Below are 10,918 nucleotides of genomic sequence, written 5' to 3'. Positions count from 1 at the left end.
TACACTGTGGGGAGACGGGAGAGGAGGGGAAGCAGCCGCGGGCTACTCCATCCCTATGGGGGGAACCGAGACTAAAGCCCCTTCTGGGCCTGGTAGCCCCCCTTCAGTGCCGAGTGCCCACCGTGCTAGGCCTCCCCCTGGGGGTGTCGGGGCCTCCTGGGCAGAGTGGAGCTGTCAAGCCGAATCCTTCGGGAACCCACTGGGCTCTCGGAAGTCTCCGGCAGAAAAGCCGAGCCCTCGAGGGTCCTGAAGGGTCCTGCAGACCACCGCGGCGCCGGGCTTGGGCAGCTTCTGCCCAGCTTGGAGGTTTCGGGGAAACTCCGAGGTGGCTCCGGGGGATGAGTTCTTGGCCCCAACGGCGCTCTTAAGATATCATGGTGAGGGGCGGCCGGTGGAGCCCGGGCCCTGGAGTCGGGAGGATCTGAATTCGAATGCGGCCTCAGACACTTAATCACCTAGCCGTGTGGCCTTGGGCAAGCCACTGCCCCCATTGCAAGGCAAAAACCTAAAGAGAAAGATTCCAGGGTGAAGGAGCCGTGAGGCCGGGGATCTGAGTCCCTCGAGTATGTGGGGGTTGTAACGAGGCCGTCCCTGCCCCCCGGGGCCTGCGGGAGCGGGAGCTCTGGCCCTGCCGGGCCCAGCCTGGGGCGGAGTCGTGGGCCGAGCTGTGTCTGTCCCCGGCTTCCCGCTGTCCGCTCCTTTTGTTTTGCTTTTGCAAGGCAACGGGGTCAAGTGACACGTCCAAGGCCACACGGCCAGGCGCGTGTTGGGCGCCTGAGGCCGCATTTGAACTCGGGTCCTCCGGGTTCCAGGGCCGGGCTCTGCCCGCTTGAAATCTTCCCTCCCGGAGTCTGGGGCAGCGGCCTCGGGGCCTCCCCCGGCCCCCGCAGGCCGTCCGCCCCGAGGGTCCTCCGGGCCCCCCCAGCCCGCGGCTCCATCCGGACCCAGTCCGGGGACCTTGAACGTGGGGTGGGAGAGGGCTCCCCTTAGCTCATCGGCGCCCCCCACCCCGTGACTGGAGCCCCTCCCTGCGCCCCGCCCCCCCGCAGCCCGGGCCCCGCCCCGCCTCCGGGCCCCTCCCCGCGGCTCCTCCGGAGCTGGCCCTTTAAGGGGCGGGGCCGGGCCTGGGGGCGGGGCTCCGCGCGCCCCGCGTCCATGGTTACGGCGTGTCTGGAGCGCGGGGGGCGGGGCTCCTCTGCGCGCGCCGGCGCCGGTGAGTCGGGGCGACCCGGGCCCCTGCCGCAGCGGGGGGGGGGGGGGGGGGGTCCCCGAGGCGGCTCCGCCGCTGCCCCGCCGGAGCCGGAGCCGGCCCGGGGCGCGGCCGCTCGTCGGGGCGGGGCCCTCCCGGGGGCGGGGCAGCATGCCCCAGCTGCCCCCCTCCCTGTGGGGGCTGGTGGAGGAGCAGGTGCAGCCCCCCGAGCGGGCGGAGGTGAAGAGGATCCTGGGCGAGGCGGCCGTGGAGCTGAGCCTGGACCTGCGGGCGGAGGTGAGGGGCGGGGCGGGGCCTCGGGGGCGGGCCGTGGGCGGGGCGGGGCCTGGCCGGGCCTCGGGGGCGGGCGTGGGCGGGGCCGTGGGCGGGGCGGGGCCTGGCCGGGCCTCGGGGGCGGGCATGGGCGGGGCCGTGGGCGGGGCGGGGCCGGGCCTCGGGGGGCGGGCCGGGGCGGGGCCTCGGGGCGGGCATGGGCGGGGCCTTGGGCGGGGCGGGGCCGGGCCTCGGGGGCGGGGCCGTGGGCGGGGCTGGGCCAGGCCTCGGGGGCAGGCCGTGGGCGGGGCCGTGGCGGGCGGGCCTTCCGCCGGCCCCGCCCCGCCCCGCCCCTCACCTCGGCCGCAGGTGCAGGTGCTGCGGACCCTCCTGGAGGAGCAGCGCCGCGCGGCCCGCGCCCCCGAGCGCCCCTCGCTGCTCGCGCCTGCGCCGCCCGTGCGGGACCTGGTGCAGCGGGAGCTCAGGCAGCTGCTGTGCGGCATCCACCGCAAGGCGGCCCTGGAGGGCAGGTAGGGCTGCGGACCCCCGGGGCCCGACCCCGGAGACCCCACGGAGGCTCGTGCTGGGGCAGGTCCCTGACCTCCCGCCCCCCACGCCCCCCCAGGGACACCCACAAGGCGTGGGCGCGCTACAGCCCCAGGGTGCTGCGCTTCGCCCTTGGAGAAGCCGGGAACGGCGCGGCCGACCTGGGGGCCGGGCTTGCGGGGCCGCCGGGCCTCGGGTAAGGGCGCTCCCTGGGAGAGGGTTCTCGGGGGCATAGATGGATGGGGGCGTGGGTGGAGGGGGGTGGGCGGGCAGATGGAGGGAGCACGAGAGGGAGGAGCAGAGTACTGGACAGATGGATGGTTTAGGGTATGGACAGACGGAGAGAGCGAGCAGGCCGGCTGGAAGGGGATGGGTAGAAGGATGGATGGGATGTGGATGGATGGAGGGGTGAGTGTGGGGGTGATGGCAGGTTTTGCTGAGTCCAGGAGCCTCTTTTGATTTAGAAACAGCAGCCAGAACCTCAATGATATCAAGCATTGCCTCAACGTTGCCAATATTGACCAGGTCATCCAGCATCTCCGGTGAGGGCCTAAAAGCCCAGCAGGGGCGTCCCCGGGGAGAGTATCTCTGACTCAGGGAAAGGCAAGCAAAGATCAAGGTCAAGGTCTATCAGTTTAGGGTGGAGCAGCCACTGAAAACTCTGGGTTTTCAGGGAAATGGGTGAGAGCAAAACCAGGTGAGCGAAAAGCTTGGAGACCAAATGCACATCTGAGAGGAAAGGCTACAGGAGCCCTGGGCCAGGACTGAGGGCATTTTGAATGCCGGACTGAGATTATATGTGATCCTAGAGACGGGAGCAAGCCGTCGATGATTCTTATTGAGTAGGGAAACGATGTGGTCACAACTGGATCGGCACCTGGGTGGGAGATGGTGCGGAGAAGGGAAGCTCCGTAGCTCTGGGAGACCAGTAAGGAAGCTGCTGCAACAGTCCAAGGCCGCGTGATGTGTGGGTGGAAGCCAGAGATGGCTTTGGAGGGAGAGAGTCATGGTGAGGCTCAGTGATCGCAACGTGTTTAGAATGAGGGAGAAGATGGAGTCGGGGACAGCTCTGAGGTTGGAACCCAGGACTTGTGGGCCCCAGACTAAGGGACATAAGAATGAGCTTAATCACAGATGTGGACACCGGTGGGACAGCCCAGTGGAGGGGCAGGCCCTGGCAGCTTCCCAGAGAGGTCAAGGCTGGGAGCAAAGCCCCAGCCCTCGGGCTGAGGACAGAGGGGAGGCACCGTCGCTGCTGACCCTTGACCCCTCTGACCATATGCCAGGACTCTCCTGAAGGAGGAGTGCTGTGCTCTGGAGGGAGAGATCAAAGCCCTGCAGGTGAGTTCTAACCCCTTCCACAGTTCAGGGGCTCTGTCCCTGCCCCTGGATTCAGCCGCAGAGGACCTTGGTGGGCATCTGTCCATTGCCACCTGCATGCCCAGGCTAGTGATCATCTTGTATTTGGCATTCTCTGCCCTTCTCTCCTAAGGAACTAGGAGAGTTGGTGTGTGCCCCCTGGAGGCCCCGACGTTTGGGCCTTCTGTGTGAGCAGATCTCCGCTGTCCCTGGAGACGCCACTTCCCTGGGGCCCTTCTCTGACAGGCTAGGGTGGGCTGGCCAGGGATGGGGGACAGGCAGCACAACCATCTGGGGCCCGAAGCGCTAACTTTGCGGGTCACTGTAGCGCTGTCTGGAGGACGTATACAACTCGGTGGCAGAATCCTCTCTGGCGATGCTGGAGCCCACCCTGGCAGGTGGGGATTTGGGGCCCCCCTCCCCTCAGATGAGGGTGTGGGAGAGCGAGGGAGGATCCTGGGCCCCTTCCATCACACCCCAGGGCCAGCCTAGATGCCCCTCTTCCCAGAACTCAAAGAGCAGAAGAGAGCCATGAAACAGGAGCTGCTGGGGCCCCCGACACCCCTGAACCTTTGTCACAGCTTGCAAGGGGGCAAGAGCAGAGATGCCGGCTGGCAAGGGCTGAGCAGGTACAGGCCTGGCCCGGACCTTCGGAGAGGACATCTGGGCAGGGGCTGGGGAGCCCGGCTGACCTCTTGTCTTACAGGCAGAAGATGCTCTCCAGCAAGACCCAGGACCTGCCCATGTCTGGGCAGCAGCCCCAGGAGTCCCGGAGCCGTGGCCTGCTGCCCACCCTTGCCCCTGTGCCGCCCCCGGTGCCGGCCTCGGGAGCTGCCTACCACCAGAACCGCTGGGGCCGCCGTCTTCAGTGCCGTCGCCTTCCGTGCCAGCCCCAGGAAGAGCCTCACGCGGGGACCTCCTCCTGATGGTGGAGGCCTGGGAGCCGGGAGCGAGGAGCGGGGAGCGGGGAGCGGGGCGCGGGGCTGGGGAATAAAGACCCCCACATTCAAGCGAGAACTGTGTGTGCTACGTGTCTCTGCGTGTAGTGTGTGTCTGTGCACGGTGTGTGCCGAGCGTCTGCGTGCATGTTATGTCTGTGCATCTGTGTTGCGTGTCTGTCAGTGCATTGGTGTGTGTTGTCTGTGTCTGCATGTTGTGTCTCTCTGCGTTGTGTCTCCGTGCCTGGCTGCTTCTCTCTGGCTCCATGTTTCGGGGCCCAGGCCCCCGGCCGCCTCCCACCACCCCACCCCGCAAGGGGAAGAACAAGAGCAGCCTCAGGTCAGGAATAAAAATTTCATTAAACCCTAGCAGTGCACCGGCCAGGCCGGGCCAGGGCTGGGCCCTGCCCATCTGGCCATGGGGGATTAGAGGAGACACACACAGCAGAGGGACGAGGACAGGGCCAGGGTGCAGGCCCAGGAAGACGGCTGGCGGGCGGTGGCGCTGGCCCTCCAGCCCCGGACATGCCCGTTTGGCACCATCATTTGACACTTTCCTGTGCACTCCTGGGGCAGAGCCTTTCAGGGCCCTCGCCCCGAGGGGAGAACGGGGAGGACAGGGAAAGGAACAGTCCCCAGAGAGGCCCAAGGGAGGGTGGGATGAGCCTGGAAGACACTGGGCCTGGGGAAAGGGGAGCAATCACAAATACACAGTTTGGACACAAAGAGGAGCCCACAGATGTGCCCCCCCGCATACCACACACGAGTGCTAATGCTAAAGGGGCAGTGGCCGGATGCACAGGTAACACTGCTGGATTCCCACGGCCTGGAGATGGGTCAGCGGGGCCGGGCCGGGGTGTCTCCCCAGCCCTCTGCCCTCCACCTGTCTCAGCAGGTAGAGACGAAACCGGCTTAGGACATCACATTTTATCTTCAGGGACGGAGTTTGGCATCCTTGGGAAGAGCGTGTGCCAGGCCTATCCTGGCACCATCTGAGACCCGAGGTGGCAGCCAGCTGCATGTTGGGCACAGGAAGGTGGCACCCCCTGGCCCTCAGAGCCTAGGCTGGGCAGCTCCCCTTTCTAGTGGGGGGTCAAGAGAAACAGAAGGCTTGAGGGGGAGTGGTCCCACGAGGCCCCAGGTTTGGGGCTTTGCCTTTCCTGGGTCCTGAAAGGCAAGGTGGCCCTCTTACTCCAGGGTTGGTTCTGGTCTCCAGGTGACACTCTGTGGCCTCTGAGATCCTCCCAGCTCTCCTAGGCCAAGAGCTTGCCCAGAGCTGGCATCCCAGATGAGGGTGGCTCATGCTCCTATTCCCCCAACAGCAGCAACAAGACTCCCAGCCTCCTCAGGGGCATACCCCTCCTCCACACTGTTACCTCCACCCACCCTCCTGCCACCTTCAGCTTAGTCCCCACATTGCTTGGTGTATGGACAGATTTAGGGTGGAGGGAGAGACCCCTGACCACTGCCCCTCCTGGTCCTGGCACATGAAAGGGACTTGTAAACACTGGGAGAAGGGGCAGGGGGAGACACAGGATGAGACTCATCGGGCACAGGGTTAGCGGTGGTGGTAGTGGCATCGGGCAGGGGGCTCACTGCCTCTTGCCAGGGGCAGTCTCTGCAGGGTGGGTGGGGAAGGGTTTGATGGGGCCAGTCCCCTGCAGCAGTGCTTAGATCCGGGAGTCCTGGGGGTGGGCAGAGCCGTTGCTACCCCGGAGCAAGTTGTGGGCCTTGTCTGGGTGCAGGGGCTGAACCTCCAGCCCGTCCTCGGGGGAGATGCCCGTGGCAGGGGCATAGCGACCTGTCCGATGCTCTGGGAGGGCCGGGCCCCAGTCCCTGCTCGGTGTCGTGGCATTTTTCAAACGCTGAATGAGAGAGGGTGGGCAAAGGAAGCAGACCCAAGAGGGGTCAGTGTTGTCCCTGCCGCCCTCCCCGCCTCCATCCCCGTCCCTGCTCTTCCCCGGCTCACCTGCAGAAAAGTGTCCCCATCCACGCGACAGAGTTGGTACAAGGCGTAGAGGGGGATGCAGATGACTGAGGACAGGGCCATGAGGAAGCCGATGGCCACCGCCCAGCTGGGGTATTGGTACTGGTTGTAGGTAATGGGTCGATACTGGATCACGGTGAAGATGAGGATGAACTGCAGAATGGGGTGAGGAGGAGGTGGGCATGAGGACCCAGAAGACTGGGCCAGGCTCTCCCCGGGGCCCCATCTCTCTGCCCTGGCACTCCCATGGATCCAGCCAGTGCTCCTCTTGTCCTGGGCCAGACAGCAACCCAAAAGACAAGGCCCAGCCCTGGGTGTGTGTGTGTGCAATTGGGTCCAAGTGCCACCAACATAAGGTTATCCTTGGGAAGTTGCAAACATTAAAATGGGCACTATTGTTGGCCAAGTGGCCACAAGTGGGAGAGGGATTCCCTGGGGGCAGGGAGGAGTCAGGAGAGGGATCCAAGAGCTCACAAAATCGGGACTGAAGTATCTCAGAAGTCATTGAGTCCAATCTGTAAAATTTCCTCTTCCTAAAATCCCTGTCAAATCCAGCCTTGGCTTGAAGACCTCTAGGAATGGGGAGCTCACTACCTTAGGAGGCATCTTATTCCATCTTGGGACAGCAAGATAACTTTCACTGTTATTAAGTTTTTTTTCTTATATTAAGTCAAAATCTACCTCTGGAATTTCTACACGTTGCCTCAGATTTGCGTCACATGGAGAGGTGAAGACCTGGGGGGGGACCAGGGGACCCTTAAGTTGCTAAAAGGGCTGGCAGTATGAAAAGGGGGGTAGCCTGGCTCAGATTGGCTCTAGAAAGCAGAGTGGAGCAAATGGGTTGGTAGGTGGGGGGTGTTGCAGAGGCAGGGCCAATGTCAGGAAAAATTCCTTCCTCTGAGAGCTCTCCCAGAGTGGAAAAAGCTACCTTGGGAGGTGGCAAGTTCTCCCTCCTTGGAGAACTTCAAATGGAGCAAGCGCATGTGGGGCAAGGGGAGCCGAAGTGGAGATGTTTTTTGGATTGGATTGTTCTAGAAGGTCACTTAAGCCCTTTCAGCTCCATGAGGCTGGTTCAGTGCAGAGGCTGCATGAGTACTTAAGAATATTGTAGAGGTCTAGGCTAGATGAGTTGTGAGTTCTGCAATATTGCTTTCTTGGGACAAACCCCTTTTTCACCTAATTTTTTTTTTGTTTATGTTTTTTGCCCAAAGTCACACAATTAGTAAATATCATGTGCTTGAGTGGGATTTGAACTCAGGTCTTCCTGGGTTGGTGTTCCACCTAGTTGCTGTACAAGCAATGGCTCTTCACACTGGAAGGCAGCTCCCCCTAAGTCTTTTCTTTTCCAAAGTAAATATCCCCAGTTCCTTTGATGGACTGTCCTATGGCAAGGATGCTCGACCTCTGGCTATCTGGCTGCCCTTCTCTGGAAGCTCTCTACCTTGTCAAGGTCTTGTCCAGAATTGACCCCAGTCTTCCAGATGGGCTCAGACCCTGGTCCAGGCCGGTGGGGCAGCTAGCTTCTTATGTCTCTTTATGAGAGACCCAGGGCCACATGAGCTTTATGGAATAGACCAGAGTTGTCCCAGATGCAACCCACAGGCTGCATGCGTCTGCAGTTCGATTTTATGTGGCCAGCCCGAGGGTTTCCTAAATGTGTTAGGAAGCCAGACTACCGAAGAGCTCTCACAAGATGGCAAATGTATTGTCTATTGTTTCAAGAAAAGTAAGGCTGGATAGCCGTGGAATAGACCATTCAAATGTGGCTTATGGTGGGTTTGCAGCTCCCTTAAACTCAAACTGTTGTCTGACCCACCCTACCTCCTGAACCTGGAAATTTCCCCATTACATTTTACCTTGTCAGACTGGGCTGATCATTCTAGTCCATAAAGATCTTTTGGGATCCTGTTGGTTGTCCCATTTATAATGGTCTCAAACCTCTAAGAACAACCCAACAAACGGGACTGGTCCCTATAATGGAATTTTGGAAGGTTGGCATGCAGGTGGGAGCAGTGGTCAGTAGTTTCCTACCTCAAATTTTCCATGTCTTTAAGGTGACAAAAGTCAAAGAGATGAGGCAGACAGATGCCAACCCCATGGGGAGAAGGGTGAGAAGAGAAACTGTTCCATTATTTGTGCTGTTAAGACTTTTGTGGGGAGGCCAGTGTAGAGCTGTGCATCTCCCAAGCTGTTCTGGGCCTTGCCCTTCCAGCATGTGGTCTTTGAGAACTGGTGCTCACCTAGGACTCCAGGTGACCCAATGAGCAGAAACCTAGGTCACCCCATGGGAATATCAAATTCACTACTGGGACCCAAAGCTGACCACCAGCCATGAGGGAGGGATGGGCCTTTGCAAGGAGACAGAGGGGACTGGTGGATGGGAAGCCCCCCTCTGGACAACCCAGAGGTATCTGATTTTGGGAATGCTCAGAAGTTCATTTCTGTAAAGGTCTTTCTGAGTCTTGGACATCCTTCCTCATGAGCATAAGAGGGTTGATGTAAAAAAAAAAAAAACCCAAACAAAAAAAGGACAGCTAGGTGGTACAGTAAGATAGAGCACTGGTCCTGGAGGAGCTGAGTTCAAATCCGGCCTGAGACACTAAATAATTACCTAGCTGTAATTGTGACTTGGTCACTTAACCCCATTGCCTTGCAAAAACCAAAATCAAAATAAACAACAATAAAAAAGAATCTGGGGGACCTAGAGATCTGTTTTTTTTTCCTGAGTGGGTGTGTCCCATCCCGCTGATCTATTCAATGACTGAACTGCTGAAGAAGGAAGGGAGGCCCTTGGGATCCTATAGGTGGGAGGCAGTGAGTCATGAAGGAGTCATGAAGGTAGGGCTGGAGCAGCACTGCCCCGATATGGGAACCCCAGGAAGCAGAAGAGAGCATCAGAAGCCTGGAACCACCAGCTGTGATGTTGGTCCCTTCCCATCTGTCCAGTCATGGGTTGGTGCAGCCCAGCCTAAGCAACCAGCAGGTGCTGAGCCACCTGGGAACCTGCCCAGGAAGCACTCCAGCCACTCCCCTGCTGACTGACAAAAGGAAGTTCCACTTTGGAGGGAATAAGCTTCAGGGTGACTGAAAATGAAACAAATGTGGAAAAACTCCAGGGGTCTGGTTCAGCTGAGCTCAGAGGTCTCTGACGTCCTGAGGTCCTGTGATTCTATGAGGAGCTCTAGGGAATACTGGAAATAGAACAACTGGCACCAGGGCAGCTACTCTGTACAGACTCAGTTAATAATAAGAACGATGAGAAAGAGGAGGCTGATATGAACAGCATTTATATAACATATACTGTGTATCAGTTGCTGTGCTAAGTATTGAGTCCTTTGACAACCCTAGGAGGTAGGTTCTATTATTACCCCCATTTTACAAATAAGGAAACTGAGGCCAACAGAGGTTAAATAACTGGCACAGGGTCAAACAGTGTCTATAGTTCAATTTGAACTCAGGTCTTCCTGACTCCAGGTCTGGTGTTCTATCCAGTCACCTAGCCGCCTGGCTATACTCTAAGACCAAGCGAAAAGAAAATGCAGGTTGCCCCCTAGTGACGAATGATGTAGACTTAATTCCTGGGAAATCATTAAAGAGCTGGCCAGTAGACATTTAGAAAGGGAAGCAACCATCAGTCACAAAGAACCAGGTCAGTTTCTTCAAGGATGGTCACTTCCTGCCTGAATCTCATCATTTCTTTTTTTTTCTTTTTGGAAAGAAATTATTAAATCAGTAATAACAATCCTGCAGATTGAGTTCACTGAGGTTTTATCAAAGCCTTTGATAAAATAACTTGTCATATACTTGTAGAAATAATGTGAATTAGATGATAAGAAAATTATCTGAAGTCAAAATTGGCTGGATGGCCAGACTCAAAAACAGCTGCATGTTAACATGGCGGGAGATCTCCAGTGCAGTGTCCCAGGGAGTTATGCTTGTCTCTTTGCTGTTTACATTTTTATCAGTGACTTGGATAAAGACATAGAATGTTTTCTAATGTGTGAATGACACCAAGTTGAGAGGGACAGCTAACACACTGGATGACTGAGTTGAATCTAATAAGACAAAATTAAATGAATGTAAAATCTTACCAAAAAAATCAGCTTCATTAGAACAGTTAATGGTTCTATAAAAGTTCTGAAAAAGATCTGAAAGTTTCAATGGACTGCAAACTCAATCAGTTAGCAGCAAAAACTTCTAATGTGATCTTGGGCTTCACTGAGAGCAAGCATAGCTTCCAGAAATAGAGAGGTGATAGTGCCTTTGCCCTTGTCAGTCCTCATCTGAAATACTGTATTCAGTTCTGGGTGCCATAAACTGAGTGTCCAGAAGAGAGCAACCAGGATGAACTTAGTTTGGAAGGAAGACAGAGATGTTCCAAACCTAAGGGATGACCACCACAGATGTACAAGACAGGGATGTAGAGTGTCGAACTTAGAGTAGTCTAAGTAGACCGAATTGTAAAATTCATAAAAATGAAAAGTATAAAATCAAACTGGAATCAGATTTGGGAGGGTCTTGAATGCTAGGTAGCTAAGGGTGAAAATGAACTTGTGGGTTATTAGAAGACTTTGAAGGTTCTTTTTTTTAAAGGTTTTTTTTGTTTGTTTTCTTTTGCAAGGCCAT

The 10,918-nt window shown here is 57.7% G+C and overlaps 2 protein-coding genes across 6 annotated transcripts in view; one reads left to right on the top strand and one right to left on the bottom strand.

Annotated features, from left to right (window-relative positions):
- The first annotated feature begins 1,299 nt into the window (after window positions 1-1,299).
- On the top strand, window positions 1,300-4,353 carry CCDC24 (coiled-coil domain containing 24). Of its 2 annotated transcripts, none has more exons than XM_074221611.1 (8): window positions 1,300-1,486; window positions 1,838-1,992; window positions 2,088-2,204; window positions 2,473-2,550; window positions 3,295-3,349; window positions 3,696-3,765; window positions 3,876-3,996; window positions 4,074-4,353. In XM_074221611.1, the coding sequence occupies exons 1-8, from the start codon at window positions 1,361-1,363 to the stop codon at window positions 4,291-4,293; spliced, it is 942 nt and encodes a 313-aa protein (XP_074077712.1). In that variant the 5' UTR covers window positions 1,300-1,360; the 3' UTR covers window positions 4,294-4,353. The 2 variants fall into 2 exon arrangements, with proteins under 2 accessions (XP_074077712.1, XP_074077710.1); XM_074221609.1 differs by having other exon boundaries at window positions 1,832-1,992.
- Window positions 4,354-4,639: 286 nt separating this feature from the next.
- SLC6A9 (solute carrier family 6 member 9) overlaps window positions 4,640-10,918 on the bottom strand; it is a 43,747-nt gene continuing 37,468 nt past the window's right edge. For 3 of the 4 annotated variants that reach the window (XM_074221607.1, XM_074221605.1, XM_074221606.1), the window contains 2 exons: window positions 6,275-6,445; window positions 4,640-6,170 (listed from right to left, as the gene is read on the bottom strand). In XM_074221607.1, the coding sequence (XP_074077708.1) occupies window positions 5,976-6,170; window positions 6,275-6,445 (366 nt within the window). In that variant the 3' untranslated portion in view covers window positions 4,640-5,975. The other variant, XM_074221608.1, reaches the window with a different exon arrangement.

Source organism: Macrotis lagotis, chromosome 2 (genome assembly GCF_037893015.1).
Source record: "Macrotis lagotis isolate mMagLag1 chromosome 2, bilby.v1.9.chrom.fasta, whole genome shotgun sequence".
NCBI lineage: Eukaryota > Metazoa > Chordata > Mammalia > Peramelemorphia > Peramelidae > Macrotis > Macrotis lagotis.
Note: the sequence above shows the minus strand (reverse complement) of the source record. Positions and strands in the feature narration are given on the sequence as shown.

Excerpts from the sequence above, each read along its gene's own strand:
- CCDC24 (XM_074221609.1), top strand. The coding sequence starts at position 1,361 with ATGCCCCAGCTGCCCCCCTCCCTGTGGGGGCTGGTGGAGGAGCAGGTG. Across the intron at positions 3,350-3,695 it reads GAGAGATCAAAGCCCTGCAG|CGCTGTCTGGAGGACGTATA; the intron begins GTGAGTTCTAAC and ends GGGTCACTGTAG. Across the intron at positions 3,766-3,875 it reads GCTGGAGCCCACCCTGGCAG|AACTCAAAGAGCAGAAGAGA; the intron begins GTGGGGATTTGG and ends CCCTCTTCCCAG.